Source organism: Varroa destructor, unplaced genomic scaffold (assembly GCF_002443255.2).
Source record: "Varroa destructor unplaced genomic scaffold, Vdes_3.0 BEIS01000003.1, whole genome shotgun sequence".
Lineage (NCBI taxonomy): Eukaryota > Metazoa > Arthropoda > Arachnida > Mesostigmata > Varroidae > Varroa > Varroa destructor.
Genome location: NW_019211456.1, coordinates 11,939,320 through 11,964,916, shown reverse-complemented (window position 1 = coordinate 11,964,916; position 25,597 = coordinate 11,939,320). Strand labels below are relative to the sequence as shown.

The 25,597-nt window shown below is 42.0% G+C and overlaps 2 protein-coding genes and 1 long non-coding RNA gene across 8 annotated transcripts in view; 1 reads left to right on the top strand and 2 right to left on the bottom strand.

Annotated features, from left to right (window-relative positions):
- LOC111247755 (fibroblast growth factor 9-like) overlaps positions 1-14,726 on the bottom strand; it is a 42,950-nt gene extending 28,224 nt beyond the window's left edge. The window contains exon 1 of one of the 2 annotated variants that reach the window (XM_022799074.2): positions 10,250-14,726. In XM_022799074.2, the coding sequence (XP_022654809.1) occupies positions 10,250-10,715 (466 nt within the window). In that variant the 5' untranslated portion in view covers positions 10,716-14,726. The remainder of the gene's footprint in view (positions 1-10,249) is intronic. The other variant, XM_086984661.1, reaches the window with a different exon arrangement.
- Positions 354-2,811, top strand: LOC111247757 (uncharacterized). Of its 5 annotated transcripts, XR_002672256.2 has the most exons (3): positions 362-1,150; positions 1,583-2,423; positions 2,517-2,811. It is a non-coding gene; the product is annotated as an uncharacterized LOC111247757 (long non-coding RNA). The 5 variants fall into 5 exon arrangements; XR_015324520.1 differs by having other exon boundaries at positions 354-809; positions 1,753-2,811; XR_015324519.1 differs by having other exon boundaries at positions 354-809; positions 1,583-2,811.
- Positions 14,727-14,877: 151 nt separating the features above from the next.
- Positions 14,878-25,022, bottom strand: LOC111246416 (uncharacterized). Its single transcript, XM_086984642.1, has 10 exons — positions 25,004-25,022; positions 24,125-24,231; positions 23,708-23,756; positions 23,179-23,315; positions 22,246-22,474; positions 21,761-21,953; positions 21,176-21,447; positions 20,613-20,833; positions 16,816-17,134; positions 14,878-16,660 (listed from the first exon to the last, which is right to left on the bottom strand). Exons 5-10 carry the CDS (start codon positions 22,460-22,462, stop codon positions 15,672-15,674), a joined length of 2,211 nt encoding a protein of 736 aa, XP_086840768.1. The 5' UTR covers positions 22,463-22,474; positions 23,179-23,315; positions 23,708-23,756; positions 24,125-24,231; positions 25,004-25,022; the 3' UTR covers positions 14,878-15,671.
- Between the last annotated feature and the right edge of the window lie 575 nt (positions 25,023-25,597).

Genomic DNA, 25,597 nt, shown 5'->3' with positions numbered 1-25,597 from the left:
AAGAATTCGATAAGTCTAGCCTATACATAGGTTGATTTTTCTATTTTAGGTAGGGGATCGACGTAATTCCACGCCTATTATTGCAGAAGCGGCTCATCTCGAGAAAAGAAGCCAGGCCTAAGTTAATCAACAAGGAAATATGGCAGCAAAGCTTGTAAACGATAATCGTATCGGTTGAGATTTGCATAAAGCAAACAATATGACTAAAACAGTCAGAGTAAATGGCTTCATCTGCTTTTTGGTGAGTCGTACTCGCATTGCATCTCCCCCTCTGTCTCTCGCTAACAGTTTCCACCTTTCTACAAGTCATAAACAACACTCACGCCTAAATATATATATATATATATATGAGTTGAGAAGGTTTACTTGTGTGTGTCAAGCACCGATTTCAGCAATCCTTGCGCTGCATAGAGGCGATCGCCATAGCAACTGTGTTGCATCTATATAACACTATTCAAGCTCGTGCGACAGGAAACCAGAGTGTAGGCCCACTCCAGTAACACACGCGAGCGCCGCAGCGACATCGGTGACTTTGTGGGTGCATGACCGAGCGGTCCACGCAGACGACAGGACAAAAAGTCCGTGCTGACTATCGCTAAGATCATCAACTCAATGGGCACCTGATGCACACATTCAACTTGCGGTATCTCCCCGCTATGCTAGCACTGCTACCACGATGACTATTGTAGCTTCTGACGACGCAAACGGCAGTAAATAGCTAGAAAGAAGGCTGCAAGTGTCACACATCTGAGGATCCACAGGACTACAAACTATCTACATAACAATGGTGACCGGGCCAACGTTTGATGGTAGGGTTTTGTCGACGACTATTAACCCATGAGTAGATACGAAGTGCATATATTCTGTATGATAAATCTGTATAGGAAATAAGGATGGGAGAAGCACGCTGCCTTTTAGGTCTTTTTGGAACCTAATGAGTGATTCGTGTGTAAACGTGCACCTATCGTCGTCGTATAGATTTGTAAAGCAACCAGCCAGCACAGCAGCCAAAAATAATTCTGCCACTACTTTCAAAATAGCTCGTCGCAAGTGACAGTGCATTTGATATTAACCTTAGTCCATACTGATCTACCGGTATCGCTACCAAATCGATTTGTGAGGAGCTCTTATCAATAACGCTGGAAGTGAGGTATGTTATAACGCGTATCAGCAAATATCTTCCGAATTTTTACCTATTCAGTACTTCTCATTCCGGAAAATAAGCCCGTTACCGGTTGGAAATCTGTGCCTACCTGAACTATTAAAGCACGTAATGAATATTACTTTTTTAAGCTATATTAATTCAACATCGAGATTTCTTTAATATGAACGATTGAAAATAGTAGAACTGCTGGAAGTATCTAAAAAAACACTCCTACAATAAAGATGATAGTAATGATGATTACCGAAATTATTCTTTGTGCCTTAATTAAAGACTAGTAGAATCTTCTCATCCAAGCCAGGTCCTACCATGGTTGCCTGGTCATTTCTACATCATCACTTGCGGCAGATACTTTACCCTCTGTTGTTATTGTTTTGGCCGACTTCTTATGATGTGTTTTCTTTCTATTTATCCTATCAGATGTACAAATGAACATACATTCGTGAAGAACTCGAATCTGTCATTCACGCCATACGGCGGGCAAGCGGTATATACTGAAACACGTGTTTCTGCACGCCCGATCACCATAGTTCTAGTTTTCGTCAAAAGAAACGTACGCTAATGAGTGCAGGACAATGCATCTGTTACAGGTGCTCTGGAATATGAGGAAGAGCTGCCGCTGTTCTCTACGCCATACATATGCTTTGGGTGTATGCTAATGGTTCATCACATACTATAATGACAACAATGACTTTTTGAAATCGTTTCAAAGTAAAGGTCCCATGTGGATTATAGATAAAGACGACGACAGCTCGATGTGTTAAGCCTCATTAATGAAAGATGAAATTTTCCAGTCACGAAACATGAAGTTTATTGTTTAACGCTATCTGCAATATTTATTTTCTTCATTTCGTCACACCTTTCAAATAACATCTGAAGGAACTTGAGTCAGCTACCGCTCGCCTTCGCGTATGTAGTATTTTATGCAAGCGGACACAACAAGCTGTGCCATACGATTACAACGCGCCCTAACACTTAGGTGTTTTCCTGGACTCCCGATAAAAAGGTAATATAACAGTGCAAAAAAGAACTTGTCTAAACATTTAGAAACGCCGACTAATAGACGAGTCGAATTCAATTTTCTCCTGCGAACGGTTCGTGCTTGTTCTTGTTAACGTTGTTGTCCACTGTCATTGCCTACTACTCTACTCGAGGAGACCCTGACATCGGACATTGCCGGCGATGTCAGGGACTGAATCAAGCGAGACCACCGAGCGACGTGGCAGCGCGAGTGTATATGGAAAACGAAAATACTTAGCAGGTATGTTTATCTGTTGGTACTAGGTGTGTGTATATATATACAAAATTTGTAAGTCCCACAGTCACCCATTGTTACTCTATTCTTGAAAACAAGCGTGCTCTGGTTCCGAGCCGGCATTTCGCCTACTAATATCCTCTACGGGCAGCAACCACCATCGCTAGAGCTACCGTCATCATATTGTTCGTGAATCGCACGGCATGATCAGCACGCGAACTATCGACAGCGCAGTTACGATGATACGTCCGCTCTCGCACGGCGGCATCTAAACAATGGCTTGTTTAGACCACAGCCGAACGAGGCCAGATAGCGCAGAGAAAAGTGCATGATTGCGCACTCCGATCATGATTATATCGAAATAAAAAAATGCTGTGTTAAATCGTTCCCTCAACGGACTTGCATTATATTTTCCATAACAACGATGTAAGTGATCTAGGATTCGAGGTGATTGTATGTATGTCCATGACGATTTTACCGACATCAAAATCGTGTTAGCTTCTTGAACGTTTCTGTTTTTCAGTGAAGACTTTCAAGAAACTATGGTGTTCGTGTTGCATATAGACAACGATCTTTAACAGGGGTCTGCCTCTATGAGAGCTACCGTTATTAGCAGTTGTGCGGATACATACATTTTCGGCCCGGATCATTACTGTAGGAATCTACGACAAGTCAAAAAAAGATATGACTGCAAGTTTCGTAGAATCGTCGGCTGGCAGATTTCTTCGATGGAAGAAACGTTCTTATCGTCTTTAAAACGACGCTAAATTGTAGAGTTTTCCTTTTTTTTTTCGTCATTTTTAACACAAGCCAATTATGCTGCATGCGCTCCTGATTTTTCCGCCCGTAACTTGCTTTGAGAGTGCCATCGTATAGCTGCAACCGAGATCGACCGAGAGTGAAAAGCATAGAAAGGTGCCTGAAGTGGCAGAAGGGGGAAGGGACGAAACTACCAATCACATATAATTAGTAGTTCGGCTGCGTACCCTATGTCACTTGACTACGACAACGGTATAGGTAAGCTGATTCTTTCTAAGCAAGGTGTACACAGTATCTGCTCTTGATAATGCTACAAGTCGCCTAGCGTTTAACACAAACGATTCCGATTATCGGTAAGTGTCTGTCCGAGAACGAACTTTCACTAAGTAACTAAAACAGATTTTTAATTGGTACCGTCTGAGAGGCCAATCTTACCTCTTCTTAAACGAACCAGCTGCACTAAATCTTGCGAGGATCAGTGTACTTCGATTTACCTTGAATCGGTTCTTCGTCAATGACTAGAAAAAGCCGTTGGCTTGCACTGACGCAGTATTTTAGAAAATAATATTTACGTTACGTTTAGGACGACGGCAGAAATACGTCTGAGCAGCGAAACTCTAGTCATGCAATCAAAGACTTTTTTGAACTACCTCTTTTCCTGTCTTGTGAACGCACCTTCGGGCTGATGGGTTTTGTCAATGCCGCATACGACACAGGTACGAACAGACTGCAGGACGATGCTGGAGCTGGCCGTCTTGGGAGCATATCTGCGCTAATGTTTCAGTTTCATCGTTTCGTAGCCTCGAGCCAGGCCATTCGGGAATTCTGTGTAGGCAAGAGAATATCTTTCAAAAACATCATTATGATTCAACCCACGCCGAATTATCTCCCCCGGCTATTCGCAAATAAAAAGCATTCGAAAAAAAAAGAGACCAAGCAGAGGTGACAGTTAAATCGACTGATATAGGATTAACAGGCTACACTAAAATAGACCCGCTGGAATAAATAAGATATCAACCTATGAATGCATGTTGCTTTACACCTGGCTCACTGACAAACCTGTTTTGTATAATTAAGATGACGTTTCCGTATATAAGTCTCTCTATTTTTCCATTAGGCATTAAATAATTATTATAGACAGGGTCAGTGCCCTCTCTGCCGTTCGGCTCTTCACGCAATTGATAAACAATATCGACGCTCTCCTTCATGTTACTTGTTCATTCTACTTCGAAAGTCGAATTACCCCCCAGTGATGTGACAAGATAAATGTTGCCGTCATAACCTTGTCTCGACGCAGACATCCTTTTCATGGGACTATAGTATAGTTCAGCTAGCGTTGCTGGCCTTACCGTCTTTTTTGGGGCATCACTATACTAAACATCAAACACATGCACTCATCGTTTGCTTTACGACCGGACAATTGCGAGAGGATAATCGAACCAAGATCTAGCGACCCTGACGTCGCCGCCGTCATTCGACAATAGAAACGGGGCAAAAAGACAGTGATTCTTCTACAATTCTAATAGCGGTCGCTGGTAGCTCATTGCTGAGAACGCCACCAACGGATAAAAATGGAATGGGCGGCAAATTAGAGCTGACTTGCAGGTGGCGCCAATACATAATGTCGACGCGCATAGTTGATACAGAGCAACTAGACAGAAGGCAATAAAGAGCATCTTCGTTGTTCAAATAGACGAAAATGAGACGTACAAACAACGTCACCGCCGCCGCGTCATCGTAGCGGTTATCATACTCGTGCTATCGTACTTACTAATAACTGCGACAAGAACGAAATTCACCCACGTTGTACATGTACAAGTACGAACGTACGTGTAAGTGTGCGTGTGTGCTTATTCGACATTTGCTTGTCGTTTCTTTTCACCGTTATCGAACTTTCGGCCCGAAAATACCTTATTAGATTTTGATCAGCAACACCTGCTCGCACGTTGAAACGGTATGGAAAATTTTTTCTCGGGAGAAACTCCTAGCCCTTAAAAATGTGTGGATTTGTTTTTGGTAACTTCGAAAGAGTTCGTATTTGAGCAAATTACTCAAGACGACAATTACTCTGTTGTCACAAGCCATTTCAACGCCAGTATAGTGCGGAAGCAAACTGAATAGCAGTCGATATAGTCTTCACAGAGGCCGAAAGCGTATAATACCTTGTTAGTTCGGCATCCAGGACGAACAACGGTAACCACGGCCATGAGCTGATAGTCCTAACTCAAATCATATAGAAAATTGTGAAGTTACAGCTGGGAGATGGCGAGCGCAACTCAGGACCTCATGTGTCCAGGGCCTTCTCTAGATGGCAGTCGTTACTCGGCAAGCGCTTCTACTTTTCAAGCGCAAAACTTCTCTTCAACATCTTAACCGTTTTAAATTATCTTTACGCTACCTGCAGCAGTATACTGTGCTAATAGATAGTTAAATAGCTCAATTTAAACAACGGAGACGTTTGAGATTAGAAAGTATCGTACGACCGTAACTTAAGATCAAGGCTAACAAAATGAATGGCAGAGTTGTGTAATTTTAATAGAGGCAAAACGTTTCTATATATCACATGTTCGGGTTGATATTGACGATAAGGCGATTAGGGCTGACATCGATGTTGTCTTACAATTTTCGACGGTGCCCGACAGATGCATCTTTAACGACATAGAAGTTTTATGTAATAGATAAGATTCTATTGGTGCCGCTGCACGGGCCCACGCGCTGTGCAATTAACCCGACAACAGCTACAGGACTGTGTCAATTTCGAAAAGTAAATCATAGCGAACTCAGTCTTTATTTTTAGAGTATTTACAAGCGAATGTGTCTATTAGTCGCTTTAAAAAATTCATTCTGCAGGACGACGGAGCGACAGACGTTAGCTGTGAGCGATGTCAGCTTCACGTGCCGTACTCCTGTGCCTACGTTCTCTGAGCATAAGCGTGAATCGTGGCCGTGTCTATTATTTTGCCGACCGGCTCCAAATCGTTAGAGTTACCAGTCATTTAGCCGATAACGAGATTTTTGCAAATAAATGATCACAGAGTGCTGTGTGATCGCATCGATGTCTATTTGACATTTGTGTAAGTTTGCTGACAGCCATCTTAGTCATCACGTGATATTACGGCAGCTGATCAACCAGTCGCGGAATACAGCCGGCCGGTTACGGAAATATGTCGTTATAGATTAATAATATAGCACATATGAACCTGTACTTTACACTGGTCCTACATCTATACGAGACAACGCTATAAAAGCGAGTCTGTTCGTCCAGCGTTTGTCGAAGCAATGAACTTAAGAGAAAGCATTATCTATGATACGATATTTCCACTCTGGATGTGATCATGGATACCCCTGTCCAGCTACGTAAATCGTACGTAAATTATCCGTAAGCAATTCCCATGGGGATAACAGCTCTTGGCGCTAATAAAGATCAATGGTTTTTCTTGTCGCCAATTTTGAGTAAATTTCAACCCTGAATTCCGATCTTCTCATTATCTTTATCTTTACGGATAGAGCAGTTATGTCTTATCCGTGCTTTGTCTTATTATTGATCTTTAATACAGACATCACCGCAGGATGTAGATCATCACCACAGACCTGTACAAGTTATGAACTTAGAAAACCTACGAACTGACGTAAGATTGTCGTGTAATTAAAGTCAGATTAATACCGAGGTGCTGAACCGGCATGTTCTTCGACTGGTCTATTCGATATTCAAGAGACCCGGCGTAGTCAGATCTCATCGTTCGCACCGGTAAATAGTCCACTAAGAGCAAAATCGATTGCTGGAAAATGATGCGCTCTTAAGGCCGTAAAGATATTGAAGGGCCGCTGATTTGTCTTCGTCGGCAAATGTTCGACACTGCGTTTCAACACTCTGCCATGTTACGCCTCTTTCCCTACTCACTATATAATCATTAGAGAAAAGAAGAGATCAAAATGAACTGCTGGGACGCGTTCGGGTGAAATAAATACAAAGCTGTACGAAGTAACATCTGCGGTACACGTGCGTCGACATCAGCGCCATCTGCCAGAAAGGCGAGACGAAACGATTAGAGCAGAGTGACGACTGCCCCCTGACTCGATGGATATGTGCTTTTGACAAAATGCTTCCAACCATTGCGTAGTCTTCCTATGCATTCGGTAACGCACCTGTAACATGTATGTGTAAGTGCAGGCCTAGACAGGACGTAGATTTCGTATTATTAAATATTTAATGTTATCGAGTACAGGCTGAACAAGGTATCTAGCAGACTCTCTCGTTGTATATATATCTGTCGAACAATGCTCATTTTGTCGCAGTAGCATTTAACTTGTCATCATCATTATCATTAACAGGACAAACGAACCCACGAAAAAACCCAGTGAGATTAATTAACGATGCTACCACCAATGATTGCGTATGCGCAGTTTTACTAGTCATTATATAGACGGGGAGATTTCGTATTTTCAATGACATCGCTAGTTAGGTGGAGACATTCAATGAGACGTATGTTGTTTTAATCTAAACTAGAGAGACCATACGATCAAAGGGATTTCAACTACTTTTATTGTAGGTATACACTATTTTTACTTTGAGCCGGGAACTTTTCACAGTAAGTCATATACTTTTCCATACGAACCCGATAGCAAACTGTTCGATTTGGTTTGTCATCTTTTTTATAGTAAATAAATCCATATTAAAAAAGACGAAGGGTGATTCCTAGTGATAGGAAAAAACAAGTGTGTAGCCTATCCGTTACCAACCATATCACGGCACCAAGAACGGCAAACGATAAGTGCTATCGCTTGCTCACTATCCGCCATTAAGGCCGATTTGACCATTAATATACCAGTATATAACGGGACATCTTCCCTAACAGCGAAGCAGTAATGAACCTTACAAGCGATATTATGAACCGACTTGTAAAGAACATTTCACCGATCTAGCTTAGCTACTAGCTGTGGCTTGAAGGTACAGTAAGACATGTTCGAAATGAATAAATCTCTGCCTGCATAACAGCAGTGACCGAAAATGCCAGCTGGCTGCAGTCCGATCTGACGAATTGCGGAAACTTCCACTTCTCGCGACGCGCCGCAACAGATTCAGTCAATGGAACAACTCTTCCCATATCACGTCTGGCTTATATCCGTATTTCTTCTTCTCGATATATTTGTGTGTTAGAAAGAGAAAGGAGAGGACTCCTGGAGCGCTGTACTCTGCACGGTCAAAGGCGCGACCAGAGAACTAGTACAATCGCACCCATATCATAGTGACGAGATAGTCGTAACTCATGTATTAGCTGAGATGGCAAACAAAACTGTTAAAGGGTTTGGCATCGTGTCTGAAAAAGTAGTGGACACTTCTAACAAATAACAGAAGAAAAATGAGTCCCAATCAAACTTCTGTAAAGAACTTATATCGTTTGAAGGTCGAAAGTACGTTACTATTATGGTAAACTGGTAAATGGAGATGAAACGAAGTGGTACATGGGGATGTTCTCTTTTCATGTTCAAAAAGTGAAAGCTTTTTCGTGAAATAGCTTCCTCATCTTCCCCCACGAAACACTGAAAGGTCTGTGCGAAAGATACGAAAGGCCTATTCGTGTATTTTCCACTGGAATGGAATTACCGGTTAAAAATAGAACAAGGCCCGAATATTTTAGCCTCAATATGAAGCACAATATGTTGACGAAACTTTGGAACCCATTTATATTTTTTTAAGTACACTCTTAACTATTTCTGAGGCAAAAGGGAGCAGGCATACGGAGTGCTGCATGATGGTACGATACACAAAATAGTTTCTATTCTCATTGCCGGAGGACGCGGGGCAATGGCACATCGTTATCAAACGTACGTAAGTAAAGGGCCCGAACACAAATGTTTTTGGTCGACAAAACTATATTAAATATCAACTTTAAGAGACGATTCGAAAATCGTGATTATAGCACTTAGCTAAATTTTCTAATTAAAGGAAAAACATTTTCCTGAGACACATCAAATAAAACTGCGCTAAATCTGCCTACATATTGTTTAAAGATGTTAAACATCTTTTAGAGATTTCATTCACACAACGTTAATTAGATCCATATGATTCAGATTTATAGGTTAGCAATATTCACTGCTACCGTTATAGAAGCAAGCTATAATGTGAACATAGGAAAGTGGAAAAAAAGGGCCTTTCGGTAGGTGTAAATCCTTAAATCTTAACTTTTGACCCTTACTGTTTATTTACTAGGTATTCACACTTGAGCATATTAAAATAACTAATGGGAAAGTAGTTGAAAAAAGCATAATGCAAAATACAGATAAAACCGTATACATCAAAAGAGGATGAATAGGACATCACAATAGATGAAGAAATCTCTTTTAGCGTGGAAAAAAATCCTATTCTAGGTGTTCAGTATTCTGTTATGTTGTACTTTGCAATAAAGTTTGTCTAAACTTGGCCGAATCACGTGCTTTGAACTCCAAACTAAAATACTTCTTAAATACGTCCAGTTAGAGTTCGGCTGTTGAGAAATCCGCGTTTATATTTGCCGAGCTTGTTTTACGTAACTTAATTATCTGGTGCACGAACTTATTCTTGAAAATTTGCCAGTTTCGGTAATAGGCGGCGTAAAACATAGCCTGGCATAAATTAGGACTACATTTAAAACGAAAAGCGAATTGTTTATGAAGCACGCACAAAGTCCTAAAGTCTATAGTCTAATCATTGTGCCTTAAGCATATGCGTCTACGTTTTAGCAGAGGTATTGACATTTTCATAAATAAGACCGATATTATGTTTATTCAAGCCTAGGTTTCAAGGCTGTCAAGGGAATGAAAGAGAGGAAAATGGTAATCAAATCAATGATGAATAAAATCTAAATTTTATCACAATGCGATGTTTAGTGCACGAAAATTGTTTATCTATACAGATCTCCCGAACGTTTCTGGTTTTAGAATATGCAGACGGCCGGCCCTGGTGATAACTGTGTGAGTGCATCAGACAAGACCTCATGCTTCAGGTTTTTACGGAACTAAGTGGACAAATATGAACATTGAACAATGATTTTGGTTAATTACAATTTTAACAAATAATTTAAAAAGTCACCTACACTCACCGAGATCGCTGCGGACCTCTTCAGTTCCTTCAACACTCCCGTTCATTGTAATTTTGAGATTGTATCCATTTTTGGAATACAGCTGTACATAACGTCCGAGTCTGGGACTGCTCGGCCCCCCAGCCATTATGTGATGCCGATGGCGGATTGGATGCTTTGTTGGGAGTACCATTTTCTTCTTATATTTTGGCTTCCTAGTACTTCCATTTGGTCTCAACACTGCCGGTCTCTTCTGCTGTGTATGAGCGAGGTTTCGCGATTGCGCCGATCCGAAACCCTCACCAGGTTTTTTGTGGTCTTTACGGTAACGCGGGCTAGCGACAGGCTCCTGATCTAAGTTTATTGGACTGTTTATAGAGTCGTCGATGGCCTGATCAGCCTGGTAGTCTTCGTCACTTTCCTGGGATGTGGAATCGTCTTCTACACTAAAAACCACTTCTTCATCTTCCGATGAGGACATTCTGCTGGCATGCCGTTTGTACGACCCTCGACCTTCGTTTGACCAATTTCCCACTTTGTCATTAAATAGCTCGTTGGATATTGTTCGCACGACGCTGCCACGGTGCTCTCGTGAATGCTCATAACTTCCCGTGGCCGCGCTGGTAGGCCCTGGTCTGTCTGAGTGAGCTTTCCTTGTCGGGGCCCCCCGCGTTCCGCCGGCCAGTGCCAGCAGGAGCAGGCCGGCGACGAAGATGACGTCGAATGCGCGGGAGGCCGTCTTGTCATAGCATATCGCGCCCAACGTGAACAGCTAGTTTGCCCTCGGCTCCTTCGAGACGTCCGCCAGACGCAGTCAACCAACGGAGAATTTCAGGACAACGTCAAAAAAAATTGAGCCAAAGCTCCCGCTAGCGCCTAGAATCCAAGAAGAGCTGTCTGGATTTTGGGCCGCAGGGTTGAGATGACGATCGTTGCTTTAGAGAACCCTGCTGAATCAGCACCGGAGAGAATAGTCATTCCTTAGATAGCCTCAATAACGTTCTTGGATGGACGCTGTGAGGTTTTAATCGTTCCCTCATTTATTCACAAAAACTGTAGAAAGAAGACCATCAGTTTACTGACCCTGTATCATTCACAATTCACAGTTGTCATTGCACGCATCAAAATAGTACGACGCACACGCACTCAAATTGATCAAAGTCACACTCACGTTCGCTTTGTTAAATAATGTAGGTAAGCGCATTTGCGTCTATGCAACGCTATTGTATGCAAGTCTCTTTAGACGCATACAAACCTACATGCGTAAGGACACTATGATAACAGTAAGATTTTTAGTTGATTTTTCTCTTTTAGCCCGTTCAACCTCGCTGAAAATATCTTCGTGGGAGACACAAAATATACACGAGAGCTGATAGTGTCACATCGTCGTAGTCGTTTGATGATCAGCGATTTGCCAAATCATCGTCGGCAGCGGTTAGAGTCAGAGACTTTTCGCATCCCATCCGGCCCCTTTGGTCGGGGGCGCGCTCTGGTTATCTATCTCCCAGCTCGGGGCGGCCGGACCGGCTTGCGCCCATGTGTTCGCATGCCTCTCCAGTCCTTTCCCCAAAGTCCCTTGCCGTCGGTTACCCTCTCCCAGGACGGGAGGAATAAGACGACGAGAAAGAAGAGCACTACTGTCAGGCAAGAGAGCACCAGCAAAAGAAGGACGATAGCGCTCGGGACGGAAACGTGGAGAGATAGTGTAGCACTTTGTGTTGACTGGCAATAGAGCTAGCTATTAAGTGTCAATAAAGCCCAACAATCAAGTATAAACATATATGAGTTGGCCATGCGATAGTCTGGCTCGCTTCAATAGATTAGGTATGGTTAAAGTGAACCTGATTTTATAGACCTGTGTATCACATTTTGTGTGTGGCTTAACATTGTAGGTTGATTTCGCTGGGTATGGCAAAAAAATATACATTCCGAAAAGCATACAAAATACGAGCCCCAGCCTACAGTAGAACTTTGTTTTGCAAAAGCTAGAATTTTCTCACACGAACTGGCGCACTGCTTTCGCGACCCGTTTCTAGTCAGATTGTAACGATCTATGGCAATTCTATCTAACGTTACATCAAGTATTCTTATGTTAGGACATATATCTATATAGGCCCGATATCGCCGTATTTAAGTTTACTTGGGTCAATGAAGAAGCTGTTCTAATTGACGCTCTCTGATTGACAGATACTGAAGGTCAGTTCAAACGATTTGTTTACGATGTTGTTAATGTTAAAAACGTTTTACTGTCTTTTATTTTTTCTTATGTTTTTCCAAATTCGTTTATACAAGTAGCATTATTCTGCCACCCAGCATGAGTGCATGTATCTATATGAGCAGAATGTCATTTATATATGTATAGACACCATACATAGAGCCGTTAGTGAAATCAGACGGAACCAATTGTCAATGTAACAAATTCGTCATTAAAAAAACGTACTTGTCAAAACAAATCTCATTATTCAGGACTGTTTCTTGACGCTGTAAAATTACAGGGAAAGATTATCTAGAAAGCCGACTCTGAGTAATGCAAGTAGAATCTCGATTAGGCTCCTTTTTTTGGACTAGCACATCGAGGGTCATCGTATCGGCGATAGTAGTATGCACTTGGAAAGTCTTAGCTTACTATTTTATCAGTACCAGCCATTTGATAAAGCGGTGAAGCATAGTTGAATGTGACAGTCGGCACGTACGCATGATTGCCAAGTGATACACTTCGTTGAAGGGTGATGTTTTGTTCGGGTCATCTTTACAAAGCCACAATGAACGGACCGGGCGACGGATGAGAGCGTCATCGAACGCCAACGTGTGCCAACATTGAGTGTACGCTAGAGATAAGCTAGCGCTTAACCGGTTACCCGTTGGGCCAATAATAGTCAGTGCTATCAGGCACCTGTGCAGCATACCCGCTTCTTTCAGGCTCTGTTTGCTTGCGCACCTCGCCCCGTCGGCGGGCGGTGCGAACATTATTCCAAAGCTGATACTAGGTGCGTGTACCGCAGCAGCCTTACTTACAACAGCAGAAAGGCCATGTAAAACAGCAGGCCATGAAAATCGACATGTTAGCTGAATAGGCGGCTTACCCGGCCGGAGTGCAGTCCACACTCCGCCATTTATATATATATATATATACTACAAGAGCATGTATACGTACTCGTAGTAACTAGAGCTGTAAACCTTGCCGACTTCCGACCTGAGCGAGACGCGAATATATCAGTGAAAGTAGCCGCAGGCTGTGGTCGGCGGTGGTCTACGGTATGCTCTTCATCGGGCAGGAACGGGCGGGACCGGTAGCGAATCGGTCGTCAGCACCTTGAGGGAGCACAAGAAAGCTGGGCAGGTAGTCATAAAAGAAGAGAGTATTCTGTCTCGCTTGTAAGACTCATCATCACCCACAGCGTGCGTCATCCGTCTGATTGTCTGTTGCATCATAGATCGTGCATAACAGATAAATCGATAAGAATGGTCTGATTACAGCCGGGCAGAAAATGACCGTGATGTCGCCCATGCTGTCAGTCCTCTCGTTCTTCGGGCCGGTAATAAGTTCTTACGTGTTGTCCGGTTGGTCCTACAATCATCTAAGCACGTAGTCATCGAGCAGTTAATTACTATCAAAAGCAATGATAACAATACGACACACGGAAGCCTGATCAGGTCGTATGAAAAGTGTGTATCTTAAAATATAAACAATCATCTGCAATGGTCGAAGTAATCGTTGAATATCTTACATACATCTTCCGATGGGTATTATATATATTGCTGATGTAGGAACCCACTGTCGTATAATATCCTATAATGGGATAGAATTTCAATGAAAACACAAGGCTGCCTTGGAAGGCCTCTGTGATTCACTAGTAAAATGAACAATTAGGTAGCTGTATTGCAGGTTTCCAGAGTAGGCCTGACTGTCACTAACTATGCGTAATCCGTACCTGACCATCAAAGTAATTTGCTATACCTAAATGTACAGTGCGTCTTTGCCCACCTTCTACCGACGATTAGACAAATACAACGTAATTCGATTCGGGTCACGTGTAACACTGAACCAAACGCTTAGAGACAGCCAAAACAATAATCGCGTGACCTGCAATCAACACCTGTCTGTGTTTAACGCCGTCTCTAGTAGATGGCTACGGGCTGACTTCTTTAAGGCGCACGCCGCCAGTAACGTGGCGTCGTCGTTGTGCGATATTGCGCTACGACAAGCGTTAAAGGTAGATACAATACAGCGGTATGTTGTGATATACCTAGGTAAACCTCGGACTCATACTGTGATGGTGACGACACTAGCTCGGTTAACAAGTGGCGATTCTAGCGTTTCCTGCAGCCATAGTAAGCACATGGAATAGTTTGGCCGGCTTCAAATTGTTTCTGCATTCCTAGAACGCGACAGAGGGAAGACGCTGTCGGTTTTAAACGATAGGTTTTATACTATTAATGATAGATATATCTGTGCTGCAGTAAAAGATGTTACATCGCTACGTTCGTAACCGTCGTAATCGCTATTTTTTTAATTTTAGTATCCAATTGATTGCTACATTCATCGGATTATCTAACAATTCAAGTTATTTTGTTAAAGGCTTATCAACGACGGAACGTACTAACCTTATCGATTCCGAAGACACTTTTAGAAAAAGCTGCTATTTTTTAAATATATATACCCGATAGTTTTATTGCGCTTGACAATCTACTAATACTTAGGTTGACTCAAACTTCTGTTTTTCATCAAAAGCTTGTCAACCAAGATGAACCCCGGGATGGGGGAACATTGGTTTACAAGCAAAACAAAGGTAAGCACTTTTGAACGTCGACGCTTTTTCGTAATTCATAAGCTTTCAAAAAAACTGTCTGCTTTTGTTGCTTTATTTTGTTAAGCACTAAAGGACACGTACATTACGCAATGCAAGCGCAGCCTAGACGAAAAGATGTATCTAATCGTTAACATACCGGTCATCTCTCTGACTGAGTTGGTCTCCGGACCGTCTTCCAAAATTGCATGATTTATCTACAAATAGATGACGTGGCCAAAATCACGATAAACATAGCAAGCCTCATTAGACTTTCCGTACGTACTAGTATCGATATGTCTTGTTGATTGACGTTTAACACATAATGGTTCGATGCTCGGAACGATGGCGGTAGCGCTTATCTTGAAATCAGCCAATACAGATATTAAAGATATAGATTTTGATTATTGGACAAGCATTCACTGAAGTAATGAGACGTCTACATGCAAAGGTCGGAAATACAACTCTGAACAAGTTGATATTTTGAATGCAACACACAACAGCTAAAAAAACGACAGTATACGATAGTTATCGTAAATATGGACCCGAACGACGTAACATTTATAACTAAGCTGCTTATTAGAGATAGGAATATTAAAATCTAGAGTGGTTAAAAAAAGGTGCAACCCCAACGCCTTCGAGGTTGACCCTCAGACCTGTGTAGAAATGTATCTTTCTCGTCGAACTTTGTATAATTTTTCATCAACGTCCACATAATTAGTTATTGGCTTTTCTTCATTGGATAGCTGCTTCGTTTTTTCCTTACGCCTAAACTTGTCTTCGTCAAGCGGAACGCGGATGATATTCTTGTCGTGCTCCATAAGGTAGTTGCCTATTGCGACCTCATCCCTATTAAACCACCAATCAATCTTAACAGGTGTTCTTTGGTGCACGTCCAACGCCTCTTTCATAGTGGACACCGCTTCCGATCCGGTCTCTGCAGGAGCTGGTGGGAAATCGGTCAGCACGAACTCGTCATCGTCTTCCGGGCTTGCTTCGGCACTTTCTCCCCACGTCTCTCGGGCTTGTTCATCTTTTTCCTCGTTGGATGCCAGACGGGTGGTGATTCTAGTTTTTGTTGCACGAGACTGGTATCGTGGAGAAAGAATTTTGGGGTTTCGTCTCTGGATATGATTTGTAGACATGAAAGGTACGTGAGACTTTGCGGTTGAAGTCTGTACGACTTTATTGTTTTTTGTTTGTTTGGAAGACAAAGGTGTTTTTCCGAGATTTAGCTGAACCGCTAGGTCCGAACGCGCTGCTTTTTGTGGATGCGTTTTATGTTCTGGAAATGTGTTTTCGCGGACGGAAACATTCAAACTGTGATTCGTAATTGGGCTTTTCTCGAAGCCAATTGTGACGGTTGGAGAATTCTCGAGGTAGGTAGAATCTTGTTCAGTCTTGTTCTTAGTGTACATATGCCCCATTTCGTGTGAACGCGCTGTATTGATTTGACTGCGGTGGTATGGAAATGTGGTAGGTAATGAATGGTAATTTTTTAGGTTTTCCAGTCCTTGTCTGTGTAACTCGTCCCAGTCACCGTCGAAAATGCGCACAAACAAGCTATGACTTTCGACAATTGCTAACATCACGCGGTCTTTCATATCAGGCCAGAAGGGATGTACGAGGCGAGCTGAAACTGAAAGCATGAAAACCAGTGATTACACATTCGATTTTTATGAAAGGGTTACACATCAAACAACATTTGGTAGCTTATGCACACATATACTCGTAATACGTGTGTATATATATATGTATATATATATGCATATCTTAATTGAGCAATACACCTACTACGTATTTCCGTTAATCGCGTGAATTCCAAGTGATCGACCCACTGCCAAACCGAAACCGTCTGCTGATACGGGCTAGACACAACTAAAAAGTTCAGACCCATGTGGCTAATCTTCGTAAGCGATTCCGCTGCATAGACAGGCAGCGAACGACTTTCGACAAACACATCGAATTGTGATTCATAGCGGAACACGGACGCCGACTCACCAAACGATTGTTTGCCACTAGCAAATACGCAAAGGACGGAGTCGTTTCGATGTGTTGGTAATAAGACAACATCGGATGCCCCACGAGTGGAAACAGTATTTATCCGCTGAAACTGATTGAAATGAAGTTGTTATACATCTTTGGCAAAGTACTCATACATCCGAAAGGCGCAGCCTCGCCACCTCAGTACTCTAGAATATTTCAACATTTTCACTGCTTAAATTATTTCAAACTAAAATTTAGAACTTATACCTTGCAGTAAGTCTATGAGTGGATACAGTTTGAATCTCTACTGATTCTATCGCTTTCTTAACTATAGGTCATCTTTGTCTCGGAGTAATGATTTGTTGCGCTAAATCTCAGTGTAGATCACTATAGATTTAGCTTACAAAGTGCGTTTCAAAGCGACCTGTAAGTGGGTGATTACTTCGGGAAGCATGTCTTAAATCACCACACTCCACCTTTCCTCCAACACTCTTTTGAATCCCGTAAATGAAATCTGTAGTATAAAGGTAAATAATAAATAACTTTAATTAAACATGCATCAATTTTTCAGCTTCAGAATTTCTAAAGGGTCTTTGACTAGGCCTATAAGTATCGTCATATAATTTAATTTTCTCTTCCCAAATCTCGTCCGTTACGGCCCATATTTTATAGGATTCGAATTTACCGTCCCGAATTCGGTTTTGTTATTTTAATGGGACTCAAGAATATGAACTGGACTGAAAGAGGAGATCAAAACTGAAGAAATGATTGCTTCCGTAAATAAGCAAATCGTCTGCATAGAGGAGAACCTTCACCAAATGTCTGGGGATCTTTAAATGAAACTGAAAAACGGCAGGGGCAGGCCACAATTGCAGTCTGGGATCCGGAATCCCATCATCGATTGTAACTCATTGCTGTTAAGTTAAGCGCGTTCGCGGAAACGTCAGGGTCGGTGAGGATGTTGAAAGCTAAATTCCTTAAAGCGAAGTCGAAAGCAGCTTTGAAGTCTACAAACACCGCCTAGGTGTACATCTGAGAGCTACTTAAAATTCACTTCGTATTCACAAAATGTACCTTACACGTCGCTTTGATCGAGTGCAAAATCCCGCGCCGGTTGGCTTGAGTCATTCTTGCCTTTTGGGATAACGAGAAGTGTTCCATCTAGCTAAGGAAAAAGAAATAATCCAGAACAAAGACGTTCGTTCAATGTAGCGGTCCAACTCAACGCCAGCTGTACGGCGGCCTCGAGATGTTCATTCCAGATACTTTTCCGATCTCGCTGTTTTCTTAAGCCTAGAATTTCGAGCACCTGAGTGTAAAACGGAGAACTTTTGGCACAGCTTTTTGCGCTTGCTCGCTATTAGTTTGTTCCACGCTACGCTACGCTAAGCGGTGAAACGCCTCGTAATACAGTGTTAGTAGATTGAAATGCTCTAGCGAGGTCGATGAGTACCGCTAAGGCGATAAACACGACGTAGGCCTGCGCAAGCTAGGTCATTTATATAGCTGATGTTCGGCTTGTTATAGGAATGGCTTTCTGTTGTTTTAGGTACTTTGCACGTTGGATAGCATATATCTTTTTGGCTGATCACTTTAGACCCCGCCGTCAGCGGCCTTGCTACAAGTTGCAGTGTTGGCAGTAGTCTAAAGGTAATCGAACCATAGCCGATGTCTCCTGAGGTGGGCTGGATAAACCGCAGGTTCCGTAATGTTAACGAAAAAAACGTGAATAGGCCTCAATATCAACCGAGTTTGGCACTGGGAGGACCTCATGAGACCGTTTCAAGAGTTTCTCCTTGAATTCAAATTATGCGATGAAAGCTAATTCTTCCTAAAGGGACCTTAAGATCTAATTAGGAATGGGTACCTAGAGCTGTCCTTCTTCGTGGAGAGAGTGATTCTTTCTGATGTATTTGATTTTATCGCTGCGCGAATTTGCTGTAAAGGTGTCTATGATAGAGGTTCCTGCACGACTGACAAACGTTGATACCGTCGTGGAGTTAACTATCTAGCTTTGACGTTCCATTGGCGTCTTGAAGGGCCGACGAGCGGCTCGAGGCGGATTGATCCAAGCATGCATTGAAGTCTCCTGCCACGGCCTTTCGCTTCTGCGCAGAACAATGGTCGGAGTAAGATTTTGGTAAGTCAAATGGGCTGGTTGCCCAGCTTCATTGGCTCGGATTTTTAGGCAAGCGCGAACCTAGCAGAGTTTCACTATTTGTAAGCAAGCCATAGTCGACTGTATTGGCGTACGGCTCTGAAGACACCACTACGTGGATGGAATTTGCCATTTTCCGAGAGTTATGCACGATAAACACAGAACGATGTATTGGATAGGCAATTTTGTTTAGCAATATTTGATGGATAGCTACCAGCCTCATTGCCGTTGAGCTGTCATAATCTCCAATGCATTAGGGGGCAGCATAATTCAGGTAGTTAATGCGCCTTTCTTAGGATGTGTTGCCATGGTAATTCTAGTTGTTGTTAACGCGCTGTTTCATAGGTTTAGTTGGGAAAAACCTAGATAAGTCCAGCAAACCCCACAGGCCTAGTTAATAATCGATATAAAGTAATGTGGCATAAACTCTCAGGGCTGATAGTCCACAATGTAAGACTGCCCTTCGTAAAACTAACGGAACTAAAGTGGGCTCAATTACGGCGTGGGCCCTTCCCTGTATCGCCGTCGTAGTGACAAATCACCGTTAAGATCCGGGGTGATGCAGTATACATAGTGTAGGCACTCAGAGCCACAGACGGATTAAGAAAGTCTCTGGTGCAGCAGGAAATGCTCAGTCGGTATCTAATCTGGTAGTCTCTGCACTTTGCGCCCGTGTATCCGTCGAGCCGTTAGTTTAGATAACTGAATTCTACCCATAAGCGAATTTTACCGTGCAAATATAGCCGTATCAATGCTAATCATATCCTAATTGCGCTGTATTTATACTACGTAAAGCTTCATTCGACAACAAAGACTATATGGATATAAAACGATAACTAAAACCATATGATGAATATGCATATAAAGTTCTGTAGGGAGTTTGATCACCACACGATTACGTGATGGTATTTTTCTTTAATCTGTAATTTTTGTCTTTTGTTTTTTATGTTAAATCACCCCGACAACCAACTGACGGTATTGCAACGTAGATTATCCGGGAGGGCGCCCACGAAATAACTATGCTTATTCCAGTCCCTTGCCGTAAACCACGAACTACAGACTCACACCGCGGAGCATCAGCCCCCATGTGTCACTGGCTCTTCAACTTGATTGCGAGTATCTCCAACAAGTCTATTGAACGGCATAGTGAAAATACGCAATAGTAATCACCTGCCAAGGCTAAGGCTTGAACCAGCGGTGGCCGCGTATTCATGACCATCTGGCAACACACTCAAAGAGAGCCATACAGATCACATCGCTCTCCATGTGATAATAGGGCTTTCCATTTGTGAGGTAACAGGACACACAAGATAGATTGTTTTCCTACTCGTATAGCTTAAGTGGTTGAGTTATTTGAATATGAGCCAAGACCCATCATTTGAGTAGCCATAACAAAATAGTCTGTATTCTCCACAGTCTAATAAACGACACACGATGTAGCACACACCCTTATCTTCTGGTTAACAGATTCCATAGCTTTTAGACGATAGATTCGCGATGTCCTGGGTGTTGTGCCAGTTACCCCGTTTCGAGCAACGGCCAAAAATACTGTCGTAGAAGTTGACAAGACATCAATGGCTGTAATGCCTGGCATCGACCATGATGCCAGCACCGAAATGGAACCTGAAGGATGGTATTCGGAAATTTGCAGCTCGCTAGATGTTTTGCCTAAATGGAGAAATGCCGATTAGTATAACACTGGTATATGCTCGTAAGTTCAGCTAAAGAATATATTCTATAATGACTGTTTTTGAAACGTTGTTGAGTATTTTCATTAGAGCAATATTGGTTGCCTTTCCCGTTATTTAAATATTGTACAACGTAGTAAAAAGGACATGGCAGAGCTATCATTGTAATGTGACATGGAAAAAAAAAAAGTGCATTTCTATTAATCTATAGAGAATTTTGCGTCACTTATCTAGTCGGCCTAAAATAAGGCACATACTGGATTCATTCAGAACAAATTTCAAGACTAACTGATTTCCAGTATTATCATTACTAAGCGCGCACCAGTTTCGTTGATGCCAAAGACTGTAATCAAACAATCCCTTCCGTGAAACGTAAAGAACTTCGATAACTTCATGTGCACCAAGGTTCCATTAGGATAAATGAGAGATTGTTGCGCGATAACATGTTCAACATCTGTTCGATTGGCATGATTCAAATTTTTAACCAAAATGGTGGTACGTTCTTGTCGCTCAAGTGCTCCACATTGGCCAGCAGCAGGAACATTCGTTGACATGATCACTTCGCGATCTGCCCTCGTAACCACTGCTGACAACCTGCAAAAAGAAGAGGCAGGTAACGGAAGTCCGTGACGGGGTTTTTTTCGAATGGGCCGGATTTCTAGTTCTCCCCACAGTAACGCTTCCATTATGCCTGTTGTTTCTCTATAGATGTCAAATTTCTATTTAAGACATGGTCTATCTGGCTGTAATACAGGCTCACCTTAGACATAGGCACCTATAAGCATAAGAAGCAGAGACACCTACAACAGCTAAGAGGTGCTAAGGTGAGAGGTAATAAGGCACACAAAATCGATTGTTTTTACTAAAGACTTAATGTTCAAAGCTCGAAGTCGAATGTTAGTGTTACCTTTGGTCGAAGAATACAAAACTAGGTCCACGTAGTAAGCCCGTACTGTCGACATGATAAATGAGGCTGTCATGATGATCGCAGCAAACTGGTGAAGTTTCTGGACAGGAAGTATTGCGCACCGCATGAAATATCAGTGAAGGGGTCGGGATCGTGGGACGAAATGACAAAGGTACAGGCAAAGCAGATGGCGCTAAAAAAATACAAAGTATCAATCTCTAGTTGTTGCGGTCGTACTCGTTCAAACTAAGCGAAGGTTTGATTTTGTCGTCGCTATTGATTCGTGCATACGGTGACGATTGCGCGGCAATTGTTACTAGCAGTCAACAAAGTGAAATAATGAATAAATGATGAGAAAGTAACGTAACTTCGGGTGCTTTGGCCTACTTGGTAGATCTTATTTGTGCTGGCCCAAATCAGTTAGCCTTATGAATACTACGCTTTACGTGTCATGAAAATAAAGCCGTTTACATAAAAATGCTTACCAGATGATATATCTAGTAGATATTTTGCTTCAGTAATTATTGTCTGTACTTCAACGAAGATGCTAATAGGTCGCTTCTTTGGTACAACGCCGTTTGCAGTAGTTCGTGTTATCTTCTGCATTTGAACTGCACTCCCAAAGGTTCGGGAAGGTCTATTAGCGGTAACAGTTTGTCCAACGTGAGAGCGGTAAAGAGGCCAAGTCGTTGACGTAGACATTTTACCTATATTCTAACCACGGATGGAATGTATCATCATGCTGATATATTTCGAACAGATTCAAACCACAGCTAAACGCTAGCAGAGCTTAAGTAAACCTAGGAATCGCGCTTAGATAAGATGAAACACGATAGGATTCGTAATCTGTAAAGCATACGCTAATATTTTCTACCCTGTCACAGTTACTTCAACGTTTTAAGGGAACGTCTCATTCACACGTGTATGTACTGCCGGATTCCTTTAGTTTTAATTATCTGCACTCTGTAGTTTTTTGTAGTATAGCAACATTCTGTTGAAGAGCAGAAAGCGATGATAACCTCTATTTCACTCTACGAATTAGACGCAAGCGTTTATTGAAGAATAGGCATCACGAAAAGGCCAGGGGTTCGGATAATGTTAAGATCTAGTATCGCATTGATAAACATTGCCCATTGTCATCTACACGACAGAAATGAATATTCCCACTAAAATAAGTGGATCAAATATGCGCTAACCTTACAAAACCCGGCCAGCCCTGCTGGCTTCATATAAAATCGAGATAATCGCTTGCCGCTGATTATCCCAACCGAGGGGGTGCAAACAAATCCATTGCCAAAAATGGAGAATTTTTGGGGGGTAAGCGATTCATAGTTATGTAATTACTTATTAATTAATTAGTTTAGATTAGTTGATTTAGACATATAACGCTAGTATACTTCGTTTCCGTAACTACATACCTGTACAGTGGACTGACTTTCCTGAAGTTTAGGTAGTATAGTTTTTCTCCCTCTGATTTTATATCTATTGAATGGTGTCCATCCTTGGTCGGTCAATAGATATTCCTGACCAGATGGCCCAGTGTTTTTGTAATTTCCTACAAGGTTGATACCGCGAAAGTATTCACCAGTTCATACCCATATGACAGAGGATTTTCTCATATGGTTCATTAGCAACGTTTAACTAAACTTTACTGTATTCTAGGCAAGTGCATTTATATTGTTGCCATGAAGGAGTTTTATTTCATTTTTACGTGCATCATTTGATTCCCGACTAGAGTATTTAGAAGTGTCGTTCGACTGTACCTTCCTTCTTGTGACGAGAAGGCATGCAAAAATACGCCATGATTCACTTACGCTTCCAAATAATATAAAGAGTTGTTCAATATGGTGAAACAATAACCCTAGGGTCTCTGCATACTGACTCAATTCCTGCTTATCTTAGTCGAACGAGAAACAACAGTAGCGCATAGTAATGATGATGAGATACCTGGAGAAATCCTGCGGTGCCGTCTAACGTTCTGCGGTGGCCGACAAAGCTGAAATTACGTCAACGGCCAGTCGTGGGATCCGTTTTTTAGTTGCGCTATTTTGCCACAGTCCCACGTCGGCGCTTTCTATTTTGACAGCTTGAAATGATATACGTCTACCTTTGAGTTCTCGAGGGACCTACGCTTTATTGAAGTCACATTCACGCCAGCCATTTATCTAAACCAATAATAAAGCTAAAGTAAAGCTAATAATATAAATTTCAGGATGAGACGAGACAAAAGTTCGTCCGTTAAGGGGTATTGGGCGTATTCTTCTTTAGATAGAATGCGTATCCATCTAAAGGAAATGAAAAGAGTTCGAGATGACACCGGCTTTCAGCGGCCCTAACAGAAAACCATGTCAAAGGTAAACATACCTTTGTATTGACGAGTGGTCGTAGCGGGATACTGTAGCGTATACTCAGCCGTAGCTGGTCCCCGTGCGGTCTTCGCCATTGAGCCGATGGACTGCGCTGCGTGTTGGCTATACGTACACAAAAGAAGTCTCACTCGTTTACCATTAAGGATCTACGTTAAGCCATATTTGTGTCAAATATAAAAGTCACTGTAAGTTTAATCGACGGCTCTCGAGTACTTTGCAACAGTCGCTCTCGCTAATTTCAGCGCCGTCTAAACAAATTTCTTAGCTTAGTTGTTTGTGCTCCACTGGCATTATTGTATTTCGCATTTGATATTAGGTTTTTCAAAGCTAAATCAGCATTGCTTCAGATGACTAGTTCCCAACACAAAATAGAGTCGAGATACCACTGGGTGTAGACTTCTTAAGTACACCCTAGTTTTTTGGTAACACACACTATCACAGGACTAAGGTAGAAATCATGGCATAAACTTCGCAAGATACGCAAGCACTAAAAACGTTGGCCTTTCTGAAGTTCTACGATGAAACGAACGTTATTACTAGGAATTGTGCCGAAAAATGAAGGTACACTTCTTCGGAATCCAATATTCGCTCTGTGTTCTATTGGGCCGTACTGATAAGGTCAATATCTATTATGCTTTCTGTTTCTTTCGAACAATGCACCCTCAATCGATTTTAGACAGACCATTTTAACCACACGTTGAGCAGAAATATAGCCAATTTTTCGTAATCGGTTATTCTACATTTAACTTAACAATGAACACGCTAATAAATATAAACTTATAAAACAGCATTTCCAAATTTCCTAAACAAAAGATTTAATTACCTATTTTTGCTGCTTTTTTGTAGTGCTTCAGTAGCTATAATTTTTTTATACCCTTAGGTCGAGCTGAGTGATTCGTGAAAATCCGACTTCAGGACACGCATAGCCTCACGCTTCATGCCATATTATGCATTATCTTAAATGCGTCTGATCTGATTAGCGTATCCGGTTAGCGTACCTCAACACTCGTTGGAAGTGAACTTATCGGCGAAAACTAATGGGTGGCTGTACGCGTACGTAACTGACTGATTCATTAAAACGCGAGCTAACACACTATTGACTACCATAGTTAGTTAGGGCCTGTTCGTTTGTAAAATCAAAACTTTCAATTACCTTTTAAGGTGTATTGTAACGATTTAATTTCAGTATAAGTTTGCACCAAACTTAAATTAACGCTACTAAACAATAGACCCCATAATGGCAGCATAACAAAATTGTAAGTTCTCATACTTTATTGTTATATTGTATTCGAAAATTAGTCAAGCTCAAGAGGCTTTGAGGGCTGGACGAAGCTTGCCGAACAGCCACCAACCTTATTGACAAAATCATGACGAGTACGTGCTTACTTAACGTTGCAAATAGCACGTTACATCTTGTAGACGACACTGGCCCACGTGCATGTCTATGTAATGCCCCCGAAACTGGCTA

Coding starts and splice junctions, on each gene's coding strand:
- LOC111246416 (XM_086984642.1), bottom strand. CDS start 22,462: ATGTCTACGTCAACGACTTGGCCTCTTTACCGCTCTCACGTTGGACAA. Junction 17,135..20,612: donor CTGTTAACCAGAAGATAAGG/GTGTGTGCTACA, acceptor CATTTCAATCAG/TTTCAGCGGATAAATACTGT. Junction 16,661..16,815: donor GCGATTAACGGAAATACGTA/GTAGGTGTATTG, acceptor TCATGCTTTCAG/TTTCAGCTCGCCTCGTACAT.